Genomic DNA, 15,930 nt, shown 5'->3' with positions numbered 1-15,930 from the left:
GGTTCTGTCTTAAGTTCTCTGAGTTGTGAGCCTCTGTTTTAAATTCCTAAGTTGTAAGTCTCAACGGATACAGTTGTGTTTCAAGGATTGACTTATAGGCAATGGATTTGTGGTGTGTTCTCTGGGTAGAAGCTGGAAGCACATAAATACACATTGTGGTCAGATGGCTTCCTGTTGTGTCCAGAAAGTGAACCTTTTGCATGGACCGGTCTAGGCTCAGGTTTACGATGGGATGAAAGTTATTGAAGTCCTGGTGGAACTGATCAAGTGTCTCTTGTCCACAAATTCAGGTGATGACAATGCCATCTATGTATCTTAGATGTAGGAGGCTTGTTAGGGACAGAAGCTAAGGAAGTTTTGCAAGTCAGCTATGAATGTGTTGGCGTCTGTGGAGCCACGTGACTGCCCATGGCTGTGCCATTAATTTCTCCCCCAAACATGTTCTCCCCCAAGCTGATTGTTGGTGAGTACAGAGTTTGGTATCTAGACGGGCTGAAGCTCCACATCTAGCAGTAATATCCCTCATAGATTGTAGCCCATCTTTGTGTGGGATGTTGGTGTAAAGGGCCTCAAATATCCATGGTAGCTAGTATGGTGTTTTCTTGGAGATTGTCCATGAATTGTCCATGTATAACATGGACTTCTGGTAGCATCTTATATCTGAATAGGGTCTGTCTATCCAGACACTCCCAATAGTACCCATGCCTGAAACAATAGCTGTCCACTATTGCCTGTTTGTGTATTTTGAGCAGTGGATAGAAGATCATAGATTTGTAGAGTTGAAGGGGACCCCAAGGGTCATCTAGTCCAACCCCTTGCAATGCAGGAATCTCAACTAAAGCATCCATGACAGATGGCCATCCAACCTCTGCTTAAAAACCTCCAAGGAAGGAGAGTCCACAACCTCCCGAGGGAGACCGTTCCACCGTCGAACAGCTCTTACCACCAGAAAATTCTTCTTGATGTTTAGTTAGAATCTCCTTTCTTGCAACTTGAAGCCATTGGTTCAAGTCCTATCCTCCAGAGCAGGGGAAAACAAGTGTGTTCCCTCTTTCATGTGACAACCCTTGAGATACTTGAAGATGGTTTTCATATCTCTTCTCAGTCTCCTCTTTTCCAGGCTAAACATACCCAGCTCCTTCAACCGCTCCTCATAAGGCTTGGTTTCCAGATCCTTTATCATCTTGGTTGCCCTCCTCTGCACACCTTCCAGCTTGTAAACACCCTTCTTAAGTTGTGGTGCCCAGAATTGGACGCAGTATTCCAAGTGTGGCCTCATAATACAAGTGTAATCCCAATAGCATCTTGGATTCCAAATATGTTCACCCAGTTGAGCCATCCATCCTCCACTGGCCTCCATTTTGTCACCGCAGCCATTAAGCTTGCCAACCCAGGACACTTGACACTTTCCGCTGCAATGACTCAGACCTTTGCACCTGGCCTAATCCTATCCCCTTACCCTGCAAATTCGTAAACTGACCCTTGGGAGTGTTCATAAAAGGCGGAGAGGTGGATTTTTGTGGGAGAAGAAAGAAAAAGCAATGTGCTTGGTTAGTGAAGCAGTATTACTTTTTAGATGGTGTGTTAAACCCTATGCAACAAAGGGGTTCTGTATCTGGGCTGGGAATGAAATTGTGAAATGGTGCAGGTACATTTCTTTTCTTTGCAAAGCCTGGGAGGCGAAGTGAAGATTTTGCCGAATGCAGTTTTTGGAGTATCCCAGCCCTTCATAGCTAGTGTTGACTTTAAACAGAAAACACACATGGCTTTTAATCTGTACGCTGACACTATAAATAGCAGTGTCGCTGAAGGTGAAGAATCAGCCTAAGAAGAAGGCCGCTCTGTTACTTGCTGAGGAGCTGAAGTGTGGGAAACGGGTATAGTTTGCTTGATGTTTTGCCGGCATATAATTTAGAAATCATATTTAGAAACTCAGCAACTCTGCTTTGGGGAAAAGTTCGAACTGCTCCACTACGCTTTTAGCTTGGCATTTCAGTCAGCACAACAGCTGTGTACCAGATGTTACGCTTTGTGAGAAATATAATTTCCATCCAAGCATTTTGCCCTTGCAGCCGACATGGATACTGTGAGAAAGAAAAGCACGGGGAGAGTTAAGTGATCTGACAGGCCCTCTAAGAGCTGCTTATTTTCAAGTCCTTTGTTGCCAGCATATGACATCAGTCAGAATCAGCAAGGTTACCAGGGAATAATCTGGAAAATACCTTTCAAAATGGCCTCTGTTCCTTGAGCTGCTCTAAGTAATTGTGCACTGCCTGAAAGATTTGCTGGCTTGACTGAAACACTGCTTTTGGTTAAAGCGTAAATGTACAGAAAAAATGGTACACAGCTGATTGCGGGAAAGAGCTCTGGAGTTTTGAGGCCCAATATTTTTGAAAAGCACTAGTTCTGCACTTCATTTTAAAAGCTTCTGGTGTTGGAGCATAAATCTGTGGTCAGTTTGTTATTGCCTGTATGAAGCATTGGGTCAGATTTCTGTGGAGAAGAGGGATCTACCTGCCTGTATTGTCTACCATTACTTGAGATTCGTGTGCTTTTAATCAGGAATACACACAGCAAACCTTTGCGGAAATGACAAAATAAGAAAAGCCAATATATGTAAATTTTAGTTTCAACACTTAATTAAAATTATGGAGAAGACTTGAGAGGAAGCATGACCACTGTATTTCCACAATTCCAATTATATTTCTAAAACGTGATGCTTTTAAAACAAACTGTCTTCCTCTAAAAGAAAATTAAGTGCATCAACTCCAATTCTGCCCCCGGTTAGATATGCCTTGTTGACTTCTGAATAGGCGTTACACAGAAGTAACAACCATATGCAAGGGGTGGTTGTTGTTGTTTTAACAAAGTTATTAGCTTCCTCCCTTTTGTCAGAATTAAGCTTGGCACTTTTAAAAATGCCCTTTATTGTGCTTCGAGTCACACTTGCTTCCTTAGGCTGGCTCCAGGAAATATGGTTTGTGTCTGTTTTTTGTCTGCGCTTCAGTTCTGTCCCGCATCCTTTCATGTCAAAAATAGATAGTGGAGAATTATCTCGCCCAGTCTGCCTGATATATCTGTAGGCTATCAGTGCTCAGCAGCAAATTGTGTGTTCGGTGATTGTATGGTGTCCATTGGAATAGAACCCAATCTATACTTTCTCATGCAAAGGTGCAGAAATCACAGGTGCCAGTTCTGACAGAAGCCACAGTGGGACAGTCGCTTTGTCTGAGGGCCCCTAAGTATTTTACTTCAGTTACTGGTTGACCGGAAAGGATTTAGCTACTTAGAGATAATAAAGCAGACCCAAAACAGGTTTCTTATCTAACCAAGCTATCATTGTGGCTACGTTTTGTGAGGTGTTTTCATGTGCTACAGTAGTCGTGCTTAATGCTACTGATGTGCTGTAGGTATGTTTTGTCATAATTGCTGTAGCTGTAGCTAAGGAAGGGCTGTAGCTCAGTTGTGGAGGCAAAGACTTTGCATGCAGGCAGCACTTTATTCCATCTTCTTCATGTCTCCTTACCTGTTCATGTCCACATTTTTGTGTGACGCAAAAGCCACTTCTGGAAATCTAGTGGAATCTACCAGAAGTTATCGCTCATTTCCATGTTAGCGTCTCCGTAAAACACCCATTTGCAACATTGCCAGCTCAGGAAATTGCTCAGGAGTTTCGTGTTGACAAAATTTGAAGCGGTATACAGTTGTTTCCCCACCATTTAAAATTTAGCTCAACCTGTAATAAGTTGATTTAAAAACAAAACCCACAGTTCTGTAACACAAGAAGGTACACGAAATGGGAGTAAGAAGTGTTAGCCATCAGTTAAACCAGCACAGTAATGTTAGTTACTTTGAATGCAGGGTTAGTAGGACTTGGCCAGTACTGTACAAATTACTTCAGGGTTGCAGACTTAGTTGTCGTTACAGCTTAGCTACATTTCTTAAACTTGCATTATTAGTAGTATTGTTTTTCCAGCTCCCCCCAGTGCTTACTTGGGGGGGGCGTGGCGTGGGGGAAGCAGCAGAAAAGACCAATCCTACATTATATGGAAAAGGTAAAGGTCCCCCTGCCCGTACGGGCCAGTCGTGTCCGACTCTAGGGTTGCGCGCTCATCTCGCTTAAGAGGCCGGGAGCCAGCACTGTCCGGAGACACTTCCAGGTCATGTGGACAGCGTGACGAAGCTGCTCTGGCGAGCCAGCACCAGCGCAGCACACAGAAACGCCGTTTACCTTCCCACTATAAAGCAGTACCTATTTATCTACTTGCACTTAGTGGTGCTTTCGAACTGCTAGGTGGGCAGGAGCTGGGACCGAATGACAGGAGCTCACCCCGCCGCGGGGATTCGAACCACCGACCATACGATCGGCAAGTCCTAGGCACTGAGGTTTTACCCACAGCGCCACCCGCGTCCCTACATTATATGGAAATCAACTGTAATTGCTTCTCTTCAGCTGAATGTTTGAGTGGCTAACATAGTTTTTAAATAACAGTAGATCTGATGATAGCACTTTTCCACTTGAAGTACACAACACCCTGAACAACAAAATTAAAACATGCCTGTGCACGTGCAGCTGCCACCACAGTCCCCCTCTTTGTCCTCAATCTGTTCCACAGCTGTGAGACCCCTGCTTCTTGGCAAGACCTCCCGTTTTGGGCTGGGCCTTAGTTATATATGCAAATGGAGATAGTTGGGACTTCAATCTCATCAGGATCCTGTGAGTTTTGCTTTGGCTCGTTTGGTTTTCCGATTTTAGTTTTATTTGTTGTTTCTAATTGCCACAATCAATTCTCATCCTCCAGCAAACAGAAACAAGACTTGATCCCTGGCTGCTTATCTGACCTGGATGTGCCTTGCTCAGATATTGAATCTTTGGCTAGTCAAACTCAGTTTTGAACTGGAGGTGAAGCCGCCCAGGTCCATCATTGTCCATATAGATCTCTTTTAGGTAGATATTACTAAATGGGATGCGGGTGGGGCTGTGATCTAAACCACAGAGCCTAGGGCTTGCCAATCAGAAGGTCGGCGGTTCGAATCCCCACAATGGGGTGAGCTCTTGTTGCTCGGTCCCTGCTCCTGCCAACCTAGCAGTTCGAAGGCACGTCAAAGTGCAAGTAGATAAATAGGTACTGCTCCAGCGGGAAGGTAAACGGTGTTTCCATGCGCTGCTCTGGTTCGCCAAAAGCGGCTTAGTCAGGCTGGCCACATGACCCGGAAGCTGTACGCTGGCTCCCTCGGCCAGTAAAGCGAGATGAGCGCCGCAAACCCAGAGTCGTCTGTGACTGGACTTAACGGTCAGGGGTCCCTTTACCTTACTAAAAGGCAGCTAGGCAGATCTTGGAAGTGAAGGAAATAGGACTAGAGGAAATAGAGAGCTACAATCCTGTGTTTGTGTGGTGCTGGGCAAACGACAAAGTATAAGACGTCGGCAGATTCCACTTACGTGAAGGAGAACAAAACTTGGCTCCACCAGAATCTTGGCCTTCAAGTCTAAATGTCGTCTCTTTCCTTTCCTTCTCTTGACAGAGGTGAAAGACTATGAGCCACCGTTTGGTTCTAAAGTACGGGAGCATCCTTGTGTGGAAAGCATGAAGGATAACGTACTGAGGGACAGGGGACGGCCAGAGATTCCTAACTCATGGCTTAACCATCAGGTAAGAGAGGAGGTCCTTCTCGCCTGGCATATTGGCCTGTATTTGGTGGCTCCAACCCTACTGAAGGGTGACAGGATTGTCGGCAACAGCTCTGTATCTCCTGATGATATCCCCTCCTCCCACTTTGCATTTTCTTATTGAGCTTTACTTAACTACATTAAAACGCAGTGCATATTTAGGCAACCTGTGGCAACCAGGGGTATCCAGTCAGTTTAGTGACTGGGTATGTCAAAATTGCACACTGTAAATTGATCTTTGGTATTTGCTTATTGTACCCTTAAGACTCTTGGTACTTTTTGCAAAGCTTCAAACCCCACAGGACTTTTCTGTGTGTGCTGTAGTAGCTCTTCCATATCCATGTCCTTCCTCCGCAGTTGCATTTTTGAGTACGCACCCATTATTCATAAAACGAAATTCCAAAATGGATTTTACAGAGCGTTCCTCCTCCTCCTCCTGAATGAAATTTGCTGCGCTACTGATTTCAAGTTAATCCTTTTAATATTTAACTTAGCTTGAATGTCCTTAATATGAAAATTACCAAGAAAATTAATATTTTCAATATTGGCTGTGCTCTTGACATTGGTCAACATCAACCATTAAATTATGCAGTTAATGCAGAACGTTGTGAAGCTTTTTCTTCTTCTTTTTTAAAGAAACCACATGAAAAGAGGATAGTAGATTTCATTCTAAACCGGTTCTAATGTTGCTTATCACATCACCAAGGCAAGAACCATTCTCTTTCTTGGTTTTTGCTTTTTGCTACATCTTCCCTTCCATTGAAATAAAAGGCCAGATAGCATTGCCGTTCCTATTAATGAATTAATATGTCTGAGCCAGAGGCAAGCAACTATACAAGTGCTCGTGTCATTAAGGCCAGCAGTACATCCAGTCTTAACGAGGCTGGGATTAACCCTTTGGTTAGAGGATAGGGCCCCAACAGTGGGATTCTCATTCCGGAATAATTGTCTCACATATGGTGTAAGTTTAGTGCACCGTAATTTCTTAAGCATCACTAAGCCTTCTTTCAGCGCAGTAGCACCAATACCATGTGAGGAGATTCTGCATAAATGTTCACCTCTTGCGAGTTGGTTGCCTTACGTTAGCTGAGTGCTTTGACGATCAGGTGTTTTAAAATATGTTCACTGTTTTTGCTGCGCATTTCAGGGCATCCAGAAGGTTTGCGAGACGCTTGTCGAGTGCTGGGACCACGACCCGGAGGCGCGTCTCACTGCGCAGTGCGTAGCTGAGCGGTTCAATGATTTTGAGTACCAGGACACGCTCTCCGGAAGAAGCAGTTCGGAAGAAAAGATCCCCGAAGAGAGCTCTGTGAACAGTGCCAAGTAACAGCCTGCTACAAGACAAGACTTCCACGAAACCAAAGAGAGAGAGAAAGAGAGAGGGGCTGCTCTTGTGTTCCATGTGCACAAGAGTGGAACAGGAAGAGGCGATTAGTCTCAGATGCACTTCCTGTGTCACTGAGGTTCCTGCCTCTCCCTCCATCCCGCAGCTCCAGAGAGGGCAAAGCGGCGTCCTTCGCCGTGTCATAGGAGGAACGACGCCGTTGCTTCCTGAGAACATGAGACTGTACAAAACGCCAAGAATGTTTGCACTTTATCGATGCCTGTAGATAACTATCAAAGAGCAACTTTATGTATGTATGTAGATAGAGATAGAGAGGTATGTATAAAAAAACACACTCGGCAAATCTCTGCAAAGAGTCTTCCAGGAAATTTAGGTATAGATAGGAAAATCCTACCAGGAATCATATGTGATGCTGGCAGAAAAAGTGCCTTATTCATCCCACCGGAGCCTTAAAAACGACATTTCTGCAGTTGGGGGGGGGGAAGGATTTGGACCATATTAGTGCCTCTTTTAACATGTAACTATGCAATGGTTGTTCAGCTGGTTCTTGTATGTTTATGATGCCTTGATTCAGTGGATCTTACTGGTCTGATTCTTCTCCCCCTCCTCCTCCTCCCTCACCCTTCTCCTTGAATTTGGAAAGTTGTCCCCACCCACTCAACTTTCATGCCTGCGCAAAAGACCATTAAGTCCTCTGCCCGTCCCTTTCTTTGAACTTTGCCGTTCCCGTTAGCAGCCTGCTTTGGGGAGGGGGCAGGTTCCCCGACCCCTCCCCAGCCTCGCACTCTGAAATCAGGCAGAGCCCAATTATAATCGAAACAGATGTTTTGCATTTGCCGTGCCTTCTGACACAAAGTAGACTTCTCCCCTCCCTCCTTTGCTGGGATCGGTAACATCATGTCTCGTTTCTTGAGCCCTTAAGTTCACATTTGATTTCGTGCCCGGCGCAAAAGGAGGCACAGGACGTGGACTCCTTTCCCCGAGTGTCTGGGTGTCTGCGATGCCGTGGAAAAAGATTTGCTCCGCTCTGGAGACATGCAGCGCTTTCGGTCCTCTTTAACTCGCCATTGTGAGCAACCCCTGCCTGCAGTCATCCAGAACTCTGGCAAATAAGAGCACATTCCTAAACTGATCCCCGCAGGCATGACTTACATTCTTTTAGTCTTCCAAAATATTTAGCTTTGGAGCTGGCCTCACCAGGAATTTTTAAATGACGGAATTTTGACCGTCAGTATTTTCATACGAGATCATCGGAGCTGCTCAAATTGTGTCGTGGTTTTGAGGGCCTTCGCAGTCGGCTTCAGGCACCTTCTGTGCCTCGATGTTGTTTTCTAACAGGGATTTGCTCCAGAAAAGTATTACAAGTGCAATGCTTTTATCATACAGGTCACAGATACATTTCTTTTTTCTCTCTATTGTGTATCCAATAATAGGGAAATTGGGGAGGGGGGAGAGAGAAGTATATTCACATAGGAATTATAAATTTATAGGGGAAAATATTTATTTTTAAAAGCTTTTTGCATCTGCTTTTGTATTAATTTTTAAAGAAATATTTAAGCATTAAGTGGGGCAGGAGCTCAATAATTAAAATGGAGTCGAGGTTTAATAGCAACAGGCTATGTACTGAACTGTGGAGCTACTGGAAAGACGGGTTTATATTGGGATCATGTTCTTAAGCAGATCTGGAGTCGAGTGGCCTCTAGTGGGGTTTCCCACTGAAAAACTGCTACGCTAGGAAAGGAAAAGGAGGAGCTTTGCCCCACAAACCGGAAAGTTAGGGTGCCGTCTGCATTACAGATCTAAACCACTAGTTTCACAACTGGCATAACTTTCAGGCCTTCCTCCATAACCACAACTCTGGCTTGGAGTAAGTTCCCAGAGTTCCTGAACTGAAAATGGTGGAAGCTTACTTTGAGATGGTTTCAGAAGAAGGTTAGACAAACACGTGAGATAAAAGGCTGTGAACAGCCTACCAGTCCTCATGGCTGTAGGCTAGTTCCCAGGTTCAGAGGCAAGCTTGTCCCAGAACGTCATTTGCTGAGACAAGGCTCAAACTGATTCAGTACCGGTTTAAATTGGCAGCGTAGACTTGCCCCTGGGTCTCCGCTGTGTGCGTTGTGCCTGATATTTATCACGCAGCAGCAAACACTAAGAGAGCGCCCAGTAGCTCCTGGCAACTCTTTTAACTTTCTTTTGTACTATTTACATGTAAAGGGATTTGTTTTTTCCCCCATTCTTCCACGGAACGCTTTCACTGTATGAAAATAGGAATGTGAACGTATATAACCTTGTTTATTCGAGCGTCTCGAGCACTTACCGTATTTTTGTATAAATAAAATGTTTTAGATTAAATGAAGTTATGGTTTTGTCTTAAATGGCCCTTATCCGTTAAAAAAAAACAACCTCTTGTAAGTTTATTTTCAGAGGGGGAGTGGTCATCAGGTGGACTCGGTCATCAGATTTCTCTCCAGCAGTCCAAATGAAGAGACTAGTATCCTTTTTCTGTGTTCTGTTCATTTCATACCCATCTTCTGCACATAACAGCCTCTGTGATTGGCTGGGTTAAACATCAAAACATATTAAAAAAATGTCCAATAGCACCTTAGAGACCAACTAAGTTTGTTCTCAGTATAAGCTTTCGTCTGCATGCACACTTCTTAAGATACACTGAAACAGAAGTCACCAGACCCTTTTATATAGTGGGAGGGTGGGGTGGGGTTTTTCTCAGGAGGGTAGTAGGATATGTTTGATTGACTCAATGGTTATGGTAAACCTGTTGATGACTGATAATGACTGCAAATAGTTATTAGCTAATGACTGCAATTAGTATGATAAACAGGTTTACCATACCCATTGATCACTGCAGATGGTGACAGCAGTCACAAACTCCTGCTTCTTGGGAGAAAAGTGATGACAAACCTAGACAGCATCTTAAAAAGCAGAGACATCACCTTGCCAACAAAGGTCCGTATAGAAAAAGCTGTGGTTTTCCCAGTAGTCATGTATGGAAGTGCGAGCTGGACCATAAAGAAGGCTGTTTGCCGAAGAACTGATGCTTTTGAATTATGGTGCTGGAGGAGACTCTTGAGAGTCCCGTGGACTGCAAGAAGATCAAACCTATCCATTCTTAAGGAAATCAGCCCTGAGTGCTCACTGGAAGGACAGATCCTGAAGCTGAGGCTCTAATACTTTGGCCACCTCATAAGAAGAGAAGACTCCCTGGAAAAGACCCTGATGTTGGGAAAGATGGAGGGCACAAGGAGAAGGGGACGACAGAGGACGAGATGGCTGGACAGTGTTCTCGAAGCTACCAGCATGAGTTTGACCAAACTGTGGGAGGCAGTAGAAGACAGGAGTGCCTGGCGTGCTCTGATCCATGGGGTCACGAAGAGTCGGACACGACTAAACAACAAGAAGGTGCTATTGGACATCTTTTTTATTTGTTTATATGTTTCGACTGCATCAGACCAACACGGCTACGTACCTGGGTTAAACATCGACAAGGAACGCTGAAGTTCCAAATAACTCTCACAGCTTTTTTTAATAATAAAAAAGTGCACTATGTGGTCTCGGGGCAGTAATTGTGTGTCAGGTTCTGATCCCGCCATCTGCAAAATGGGAATTCTAGGTATACATTATGCATGGGGTCATTATCGGGATGAATAATTTACACATACAAGCCCCTCAGTCCTTTCATTTGGAAACCGTGGTGTCGGAGAGTCTGCTTCGGATTCTGGTTTCAAACAATTTGCAGGGTCCCCTGTACAGGGAAGGTCGTGTAAGGTCAATAACTTTTGATGACTACCCTGATGACTACGCTTGCTCCTGGCGTGTTCTCATTTTAGGTATGGTACTTTTTCGGTGCGGTGTGTGTGTGTGTGTGTGTGTGTGCAGAAAAGATTTCAAGGGCAAACTCAGCCAGGAGATGGTTTGTATGAAAGCTGAATGAAAGAAGTTAATAACACTACACACAGAGAGAATTGCATTATATACTGTTTTGTTCTTCGGGATTATATAGATAACACAATTAGGTAAATCTAACTAATGGGGCTGCCTAATTGATGAAAGTGTGTATTACAGCATCCCATTTTAGGAATATCAGAGAGAGAGAGAAAATATTAACTGGTTTCAATTTTAGATATATTCTTGATTGAAAGATGGAAAAAACACATAATTACAAGTGCACAGAGCACATGGGTCCTATTTCTTTTCTTTTGTGTCTTAAACTGTGTTTCGACTCTGACGGCTTGTCAAAACTACAAGCTAAGAAGGGTTTGAGGAAAATGTTTTTGTGGAAAGCTCACCAGTCGCGATTTCGTAGTGCTGTTGCAAAACTGCAACTCCCAGGGTTTTGGGGAGGGAGTCGACTGTGAAAATGCTTTCAGACTCCTCCTCAGTTGTATTGAAGTTGTGCTCCTGAGTTCTGTCGTGCCCAAGTTATTTAGGACTTGGATCATAGTACAGTACAGATGTTGAAGGACTTGAGTGTAATGGAGGGGTAAGACCACACCGCTGTGCTTGCAGGAGCTACCAAGGAGATGTTAAATCACTTCCACACTTGGGAAGTGAAAGAAAAGCAGTTTTGTCCTGTTACTCTGCTAGGATCTCTTTAAAAAAAAAAAAAAATCACATCTGTTTTGCTGTTCTCCATAAACCACATTTGCCTCATTACATTCGTGTTGTCGCAGTGCTTGTGTAGTCCTGCTTTAAGTGTTTTGGTCTGCTTGCTATGGCAGCAGAGGTCTTCTCTAGGGCTACAATACGGGCATTGGTGAACCCATCCCGAGCCCAAAAGAAATGCTGAAACTTGGAGTGGCAGGAAGATAAAGTTGAGGCAGCCACTGAAAAGACCTCTGCTGCCATTGAATGGCATGAAAGACAGGAATGAATGGGTACAAGTGGGAAGAAGAAGAAGAGTTTGGATTTGATATCCCACTTTATCACTACCCGAAGGAGTCTCAAAGCGTCTAACATTCTCCTTTCCCTTCCTCCCCCACAACAAACACTCTGTGAGGTGAGTGGGGCTGAGAGACCTCAGAGAAGTGTGACTGGCCCAAGGTCACCCAGCAGCTGCATGTGGAGGAGCGGAGACGCGAACCTGGTTCACCAGATTACGAGTCTACCGCTCTTATCCACCACACCGCACTGGCTCCAGTGAACTGGGAGCAGTGAAAAGTTGGATCCATTCATGCATCAGTGTGTTGGTTTCAGCATTGGGGGGAAACTGATACGGCTTTATTTGGTTCAATTTTTCATGGATTCCAAAGGAATCCCTGTTCCACACAGAGGGCATTTAAAATAGTCTCTCTTTGCTTGTTAAGATCTCGTTGGATGGCTGTAGCTCAGTAGTAAGAGCATCTGTTTGCATGCAGGTTAAATCCCAGGCATGTCCAGGTAGGCCTGAAATCCTTCTGAGTTAAATGGACCAGTGGCCTGGGAGAGTATAAAGGGATTTCCTGTGTCCCTATTTGTGTTCTGCTGCTTATGTTTGAATGATTTCATTCTTGCTTGGTTTATGCCTTGTGGCAGAAACAACAAATGAGAGTGTTGGTAACTCTCATAACACCCGTCCTGAGAGATTTGCATTGGCTCCCAGTAAGTTTCTGAGCACAATTCAAAGTGTTGGTGCTGACCTTTAAAGCCCTAAGCGGCCTCGGTCCTGTATACCTGAAGGAGCGTTTCCACCCCCATCGTTCTGCCCGGACACTGAGGTCCAGTTCTGAGGGCCTTCTGGTGGTTCTCTTACTGCGAGAAATGGGGTACAGGGAACCAGACAGAGGGCCTTCTCGGTAGTGGCACCCACCCTGTGGAACGCCCTCCCACCAGATGTGAAGGAAACAAGCAGCTATCCTATCTTTAAAAGACATCTGAAGGCAGCCCTGTTCAGGGAAGTTTTTATAATGTAATGCTGTATTGTTTTTAACACTCGATTGGAAGCCGCCCAGAGTGGCTGGGGAAACTCAGCCAGGTGGGCGGGATATAAATAATAAGTTATTATTATTATTATTATTATTATTATTATTATTATTATTATGAACTTGGCGGTAAACATGCATCTTAAAAAATTAAAAAGTAAGAGTTGGTGAAAGGCTCTACTGCAACCTGTAGAAATTGATTTAAAAAGGTGTAAAAGGTCATAAGGACTTTCAAATATAGAAAAAGGGGAGTGGAGGAGTCTTAATTTAATTTATTTTTTTTAAAAAAATGCCCAGCCACATGAAATCCATTCATACATTTTAACATCATTGCTGGTTTTCCATACAGAGGGGAAAGAAGGGAGATTTCATTCCAGCCCCCAAATAACCCCCAGAGGGGGACATCTGTGGAGAACTGTGAAGGTTTCCGATGGCCAAAGCAACTTTTGGGAGAGCCCCTTTAAACTAGTAAGATATGCAAGGCACAGCTATCGTAGGCTGTACCAAATATATATTCAGATCATGTTTGGATTTGCTTATTCTTTTCGCTGCTCAGTCATCAGGCAGTAATCCTCCCTATAAGAAGTGTGTGGATATATATAGGCTAACATGAAAAATGCACAATGATTTTCAAAGGCGCATATTGGGTGTTAGACTCATTACAATGGATTACTGTCAGACTCTTTTGACATCACAAGGTAAACAAGTGTTGTCACAACGAATGAAGGCATGTTAAGACTAGGCTTGGGGAATAAACCTGCAAGCTCTTTTGGCCTTGAAAAGAAGGTAGAGCAATATCTCCAACACATTTTCCAATCAACTTGGTTGCATGCCGTTGTCATCCTATAGATGTATTCCATACCTTTTTTCCCCCGGCAGCCTTTAATTAGCGTGTCAATCACAACTGCAGTTTAAGAATCTTTCCCCCCCTGATAGCATAAAGCAAGGCTCACTAGCATAAAGTTGTGGGAAATGGCAAACTACTTTTAATGTGATGGAAAACTTTCTTCCTAACTCATTATTACCATTAAGAAGCTGCCTCCCAGCAGGTCAAACTGTTTGCCCATCTAGTTATACTGGCAGTGGCTCTCCAGATACAGTGGTACCTCGGGTTACATATGCTTCAGGTTACATACGCTTCAGGTTACAGACTCTGCTAACCCAGAAATAGTGCTTCAGGTTAAGAACTTTGCTTCAGGATGAGAACAGAAATCGTGCTCTGGCGGAGCGGCAGCAGCAGGAGGCCCCATTAACTAAAGTTTCAGGTTAAGTACAGACCTCCGGAACGAATTAAGTACTTAACCCGAGGCATCACTATCTTGGGCAGAGATCTTTCACATTGCCTGATCCTTTTGACTGGAAATGTATTGCACCTGAGATTTGTGTGTGCAAATCATACTTCATATTGGAAGTTTGACAGCAAGAATCATTCAGTTTGTAACTTAAGGGTCAACTCTGTTATTGGTCAGGCAGCTAACCAAGAGGAGGCGGAGGAAGGGAGGTGTTGCTTAGCAACCAGTGAAGTTGGCATGATCTTTAGTGACGAGAAGCCTACTTCTGTTCAATTACCCGGGGCAATAATAATACCTTTATTGTCAATGTACAACCTGTGTACAATGAAATTGCAAAGGGCAAGGCTGGTGTATTTGGACAAATAGGGTACTGCACTGCCAACCTCTGTTTGCCCTCAGCTAGTCCCAATCTGCCCCTTTTCTACTTAAAAACCCGCTCGTCAGTCTTGGTGTACTCATTGCAAAACTCAGCAGGGAGGAGAATGGGGGCAAAACTATCATTCGTTAGCTCTGGCGCCACCTAGTGTTTACCTCCCTGCTTTCCACTCCAGCACTTTTATGTTGGGTGGCTTTTGAAGACTTGCTGTTTGCTGGTAGCTGTTCGTGGTTTCTTTTATTGCTTTTTATGATTTAGGGGTCAGTTTGACAGCTTTCTGACTACTAGTTTCCTATTGGTGTATTGGTTCCTTTTGAAAGCTGGCTCTGATGGGACAGAGTTATGTGTTTTAATAAAATAATGAATAAATAGAGCGGGTTCCGTTTCTTTTCTAAACATGATTCTCAGTAAACTAATTATTGTATTAATTATGGGAATGGATTTTATAATCACAGCAGCTCCTGCAGCAATCATAGCGTGGCCTGCAGAGCCGCAAACTTCACTAGTAATTATTTTGCGGGAGTGCATTAAAGGCAATGCTGAACAAAATCTGCATACATTAGTAATTCCATCTCCCGCCCCATGTTTCTCGTATGAATTCTGTTTCAATGACTATGTTAATTGACAGCCGGAAGTAATGGAGAAGAAATTGCATGCACTCTTTAAGCTGCATGTACTTCCATTTAAATTGACATTGTTTATTTGTCTTTTTGTTTTTGAATTGGCAGCAGAATTAAGCATTCTAAGCTATGTTCATTTCCCATAGGTGCACGCTAACCGCCGCAAGACTTTGGTCTAGATGCCGCTATAGGCACCAAATGCAACTCTTGGTTACCGAAGGAGCGCTTGACACCTCTTGCTTAGAACGTCAGGTGAGCAGAGCGAGGTTATTCCACTTATGGAAGCATCGCCTCTAGAGAACTAGCTTATGCTGATTTGTGGTGCCTGCCCATCCATGAGGCAAGGCAAGGTGGCTGCCTCAGGCGGCAGGATCCAAAGGGGCAGCAGATTCACTATTCCTCCTCTACATTGGCCTCTTTGTGACTGTGCTGTTGGTCTTCTCCCACCCTTGTTCCTGATTGTAGATAGTCACTTACCCCTTCTTGCCTGGCAATGCCATTTTGTGATTGGCCTCAGGTGCCAAAATGTCTTGGGTCATCCCTGCTGATCTGTCCCTACACCAGGGTGGTGCAGTGCAGTGTTTTTCAACCTTTTTTGGGCAAAGGCACACTTGTTTCATGAAAAAAATCTCGAGGCACACCACCATTAGAAAATGTTAAAAAGTAATTCTCTTGAATAGGAATCAAATAAACACAAAGAAAGTATTTTAT

At 44.0% G+C, this 15,930-nt stretch overlaps 1 protein-coding gene across 1 annotated transcript in view; it reads left to right on the top strand.

Annotated features, from left to right (window-relative positions):
• Positions 1–9,372, top strand: part of TGFBR2 (transforming growth factor beta receptor 2) — a 68,500-nt gene extending 59,128 nt beyond the window's left edge. Inside the window, exons 6-7 of the mRNA XM_081883279.1 lie at positions 5,527–5,654; positions 6,819–9,372. Of these exons, the coding sequence (XP_081739405.1) occupies positions 5,527–5,654; positions 6,819–6,998 (308 nt within the window). The 3' untranslated portion in view covers positions 6,999–9,372. The remainder of the gene's footprint in view (positions 1–5,526; positions 5,655–6,818) is intronic.
• The last annotated feature ends 6,558 nt before the right edge of the window (positions 9,373–15,930 follow it).

Source organism: Podarcis melisellensis (genome assembly GCF_964234715.1).
Source record: "Podarcis melisellensis genome assembly, chromosome: 12".
Lineage (NCBI taxonomy): Eukaryota > Metazoa > Chordata > Lepidosauria > Squamata > Lacertidae > Podarcis > Podarcis melisellensis.
The sequence above is the reverse complement of the archived record's forward strand: the minus strand, read 5'-3'. Positions and strand labels throughout refer to the sequence as shown.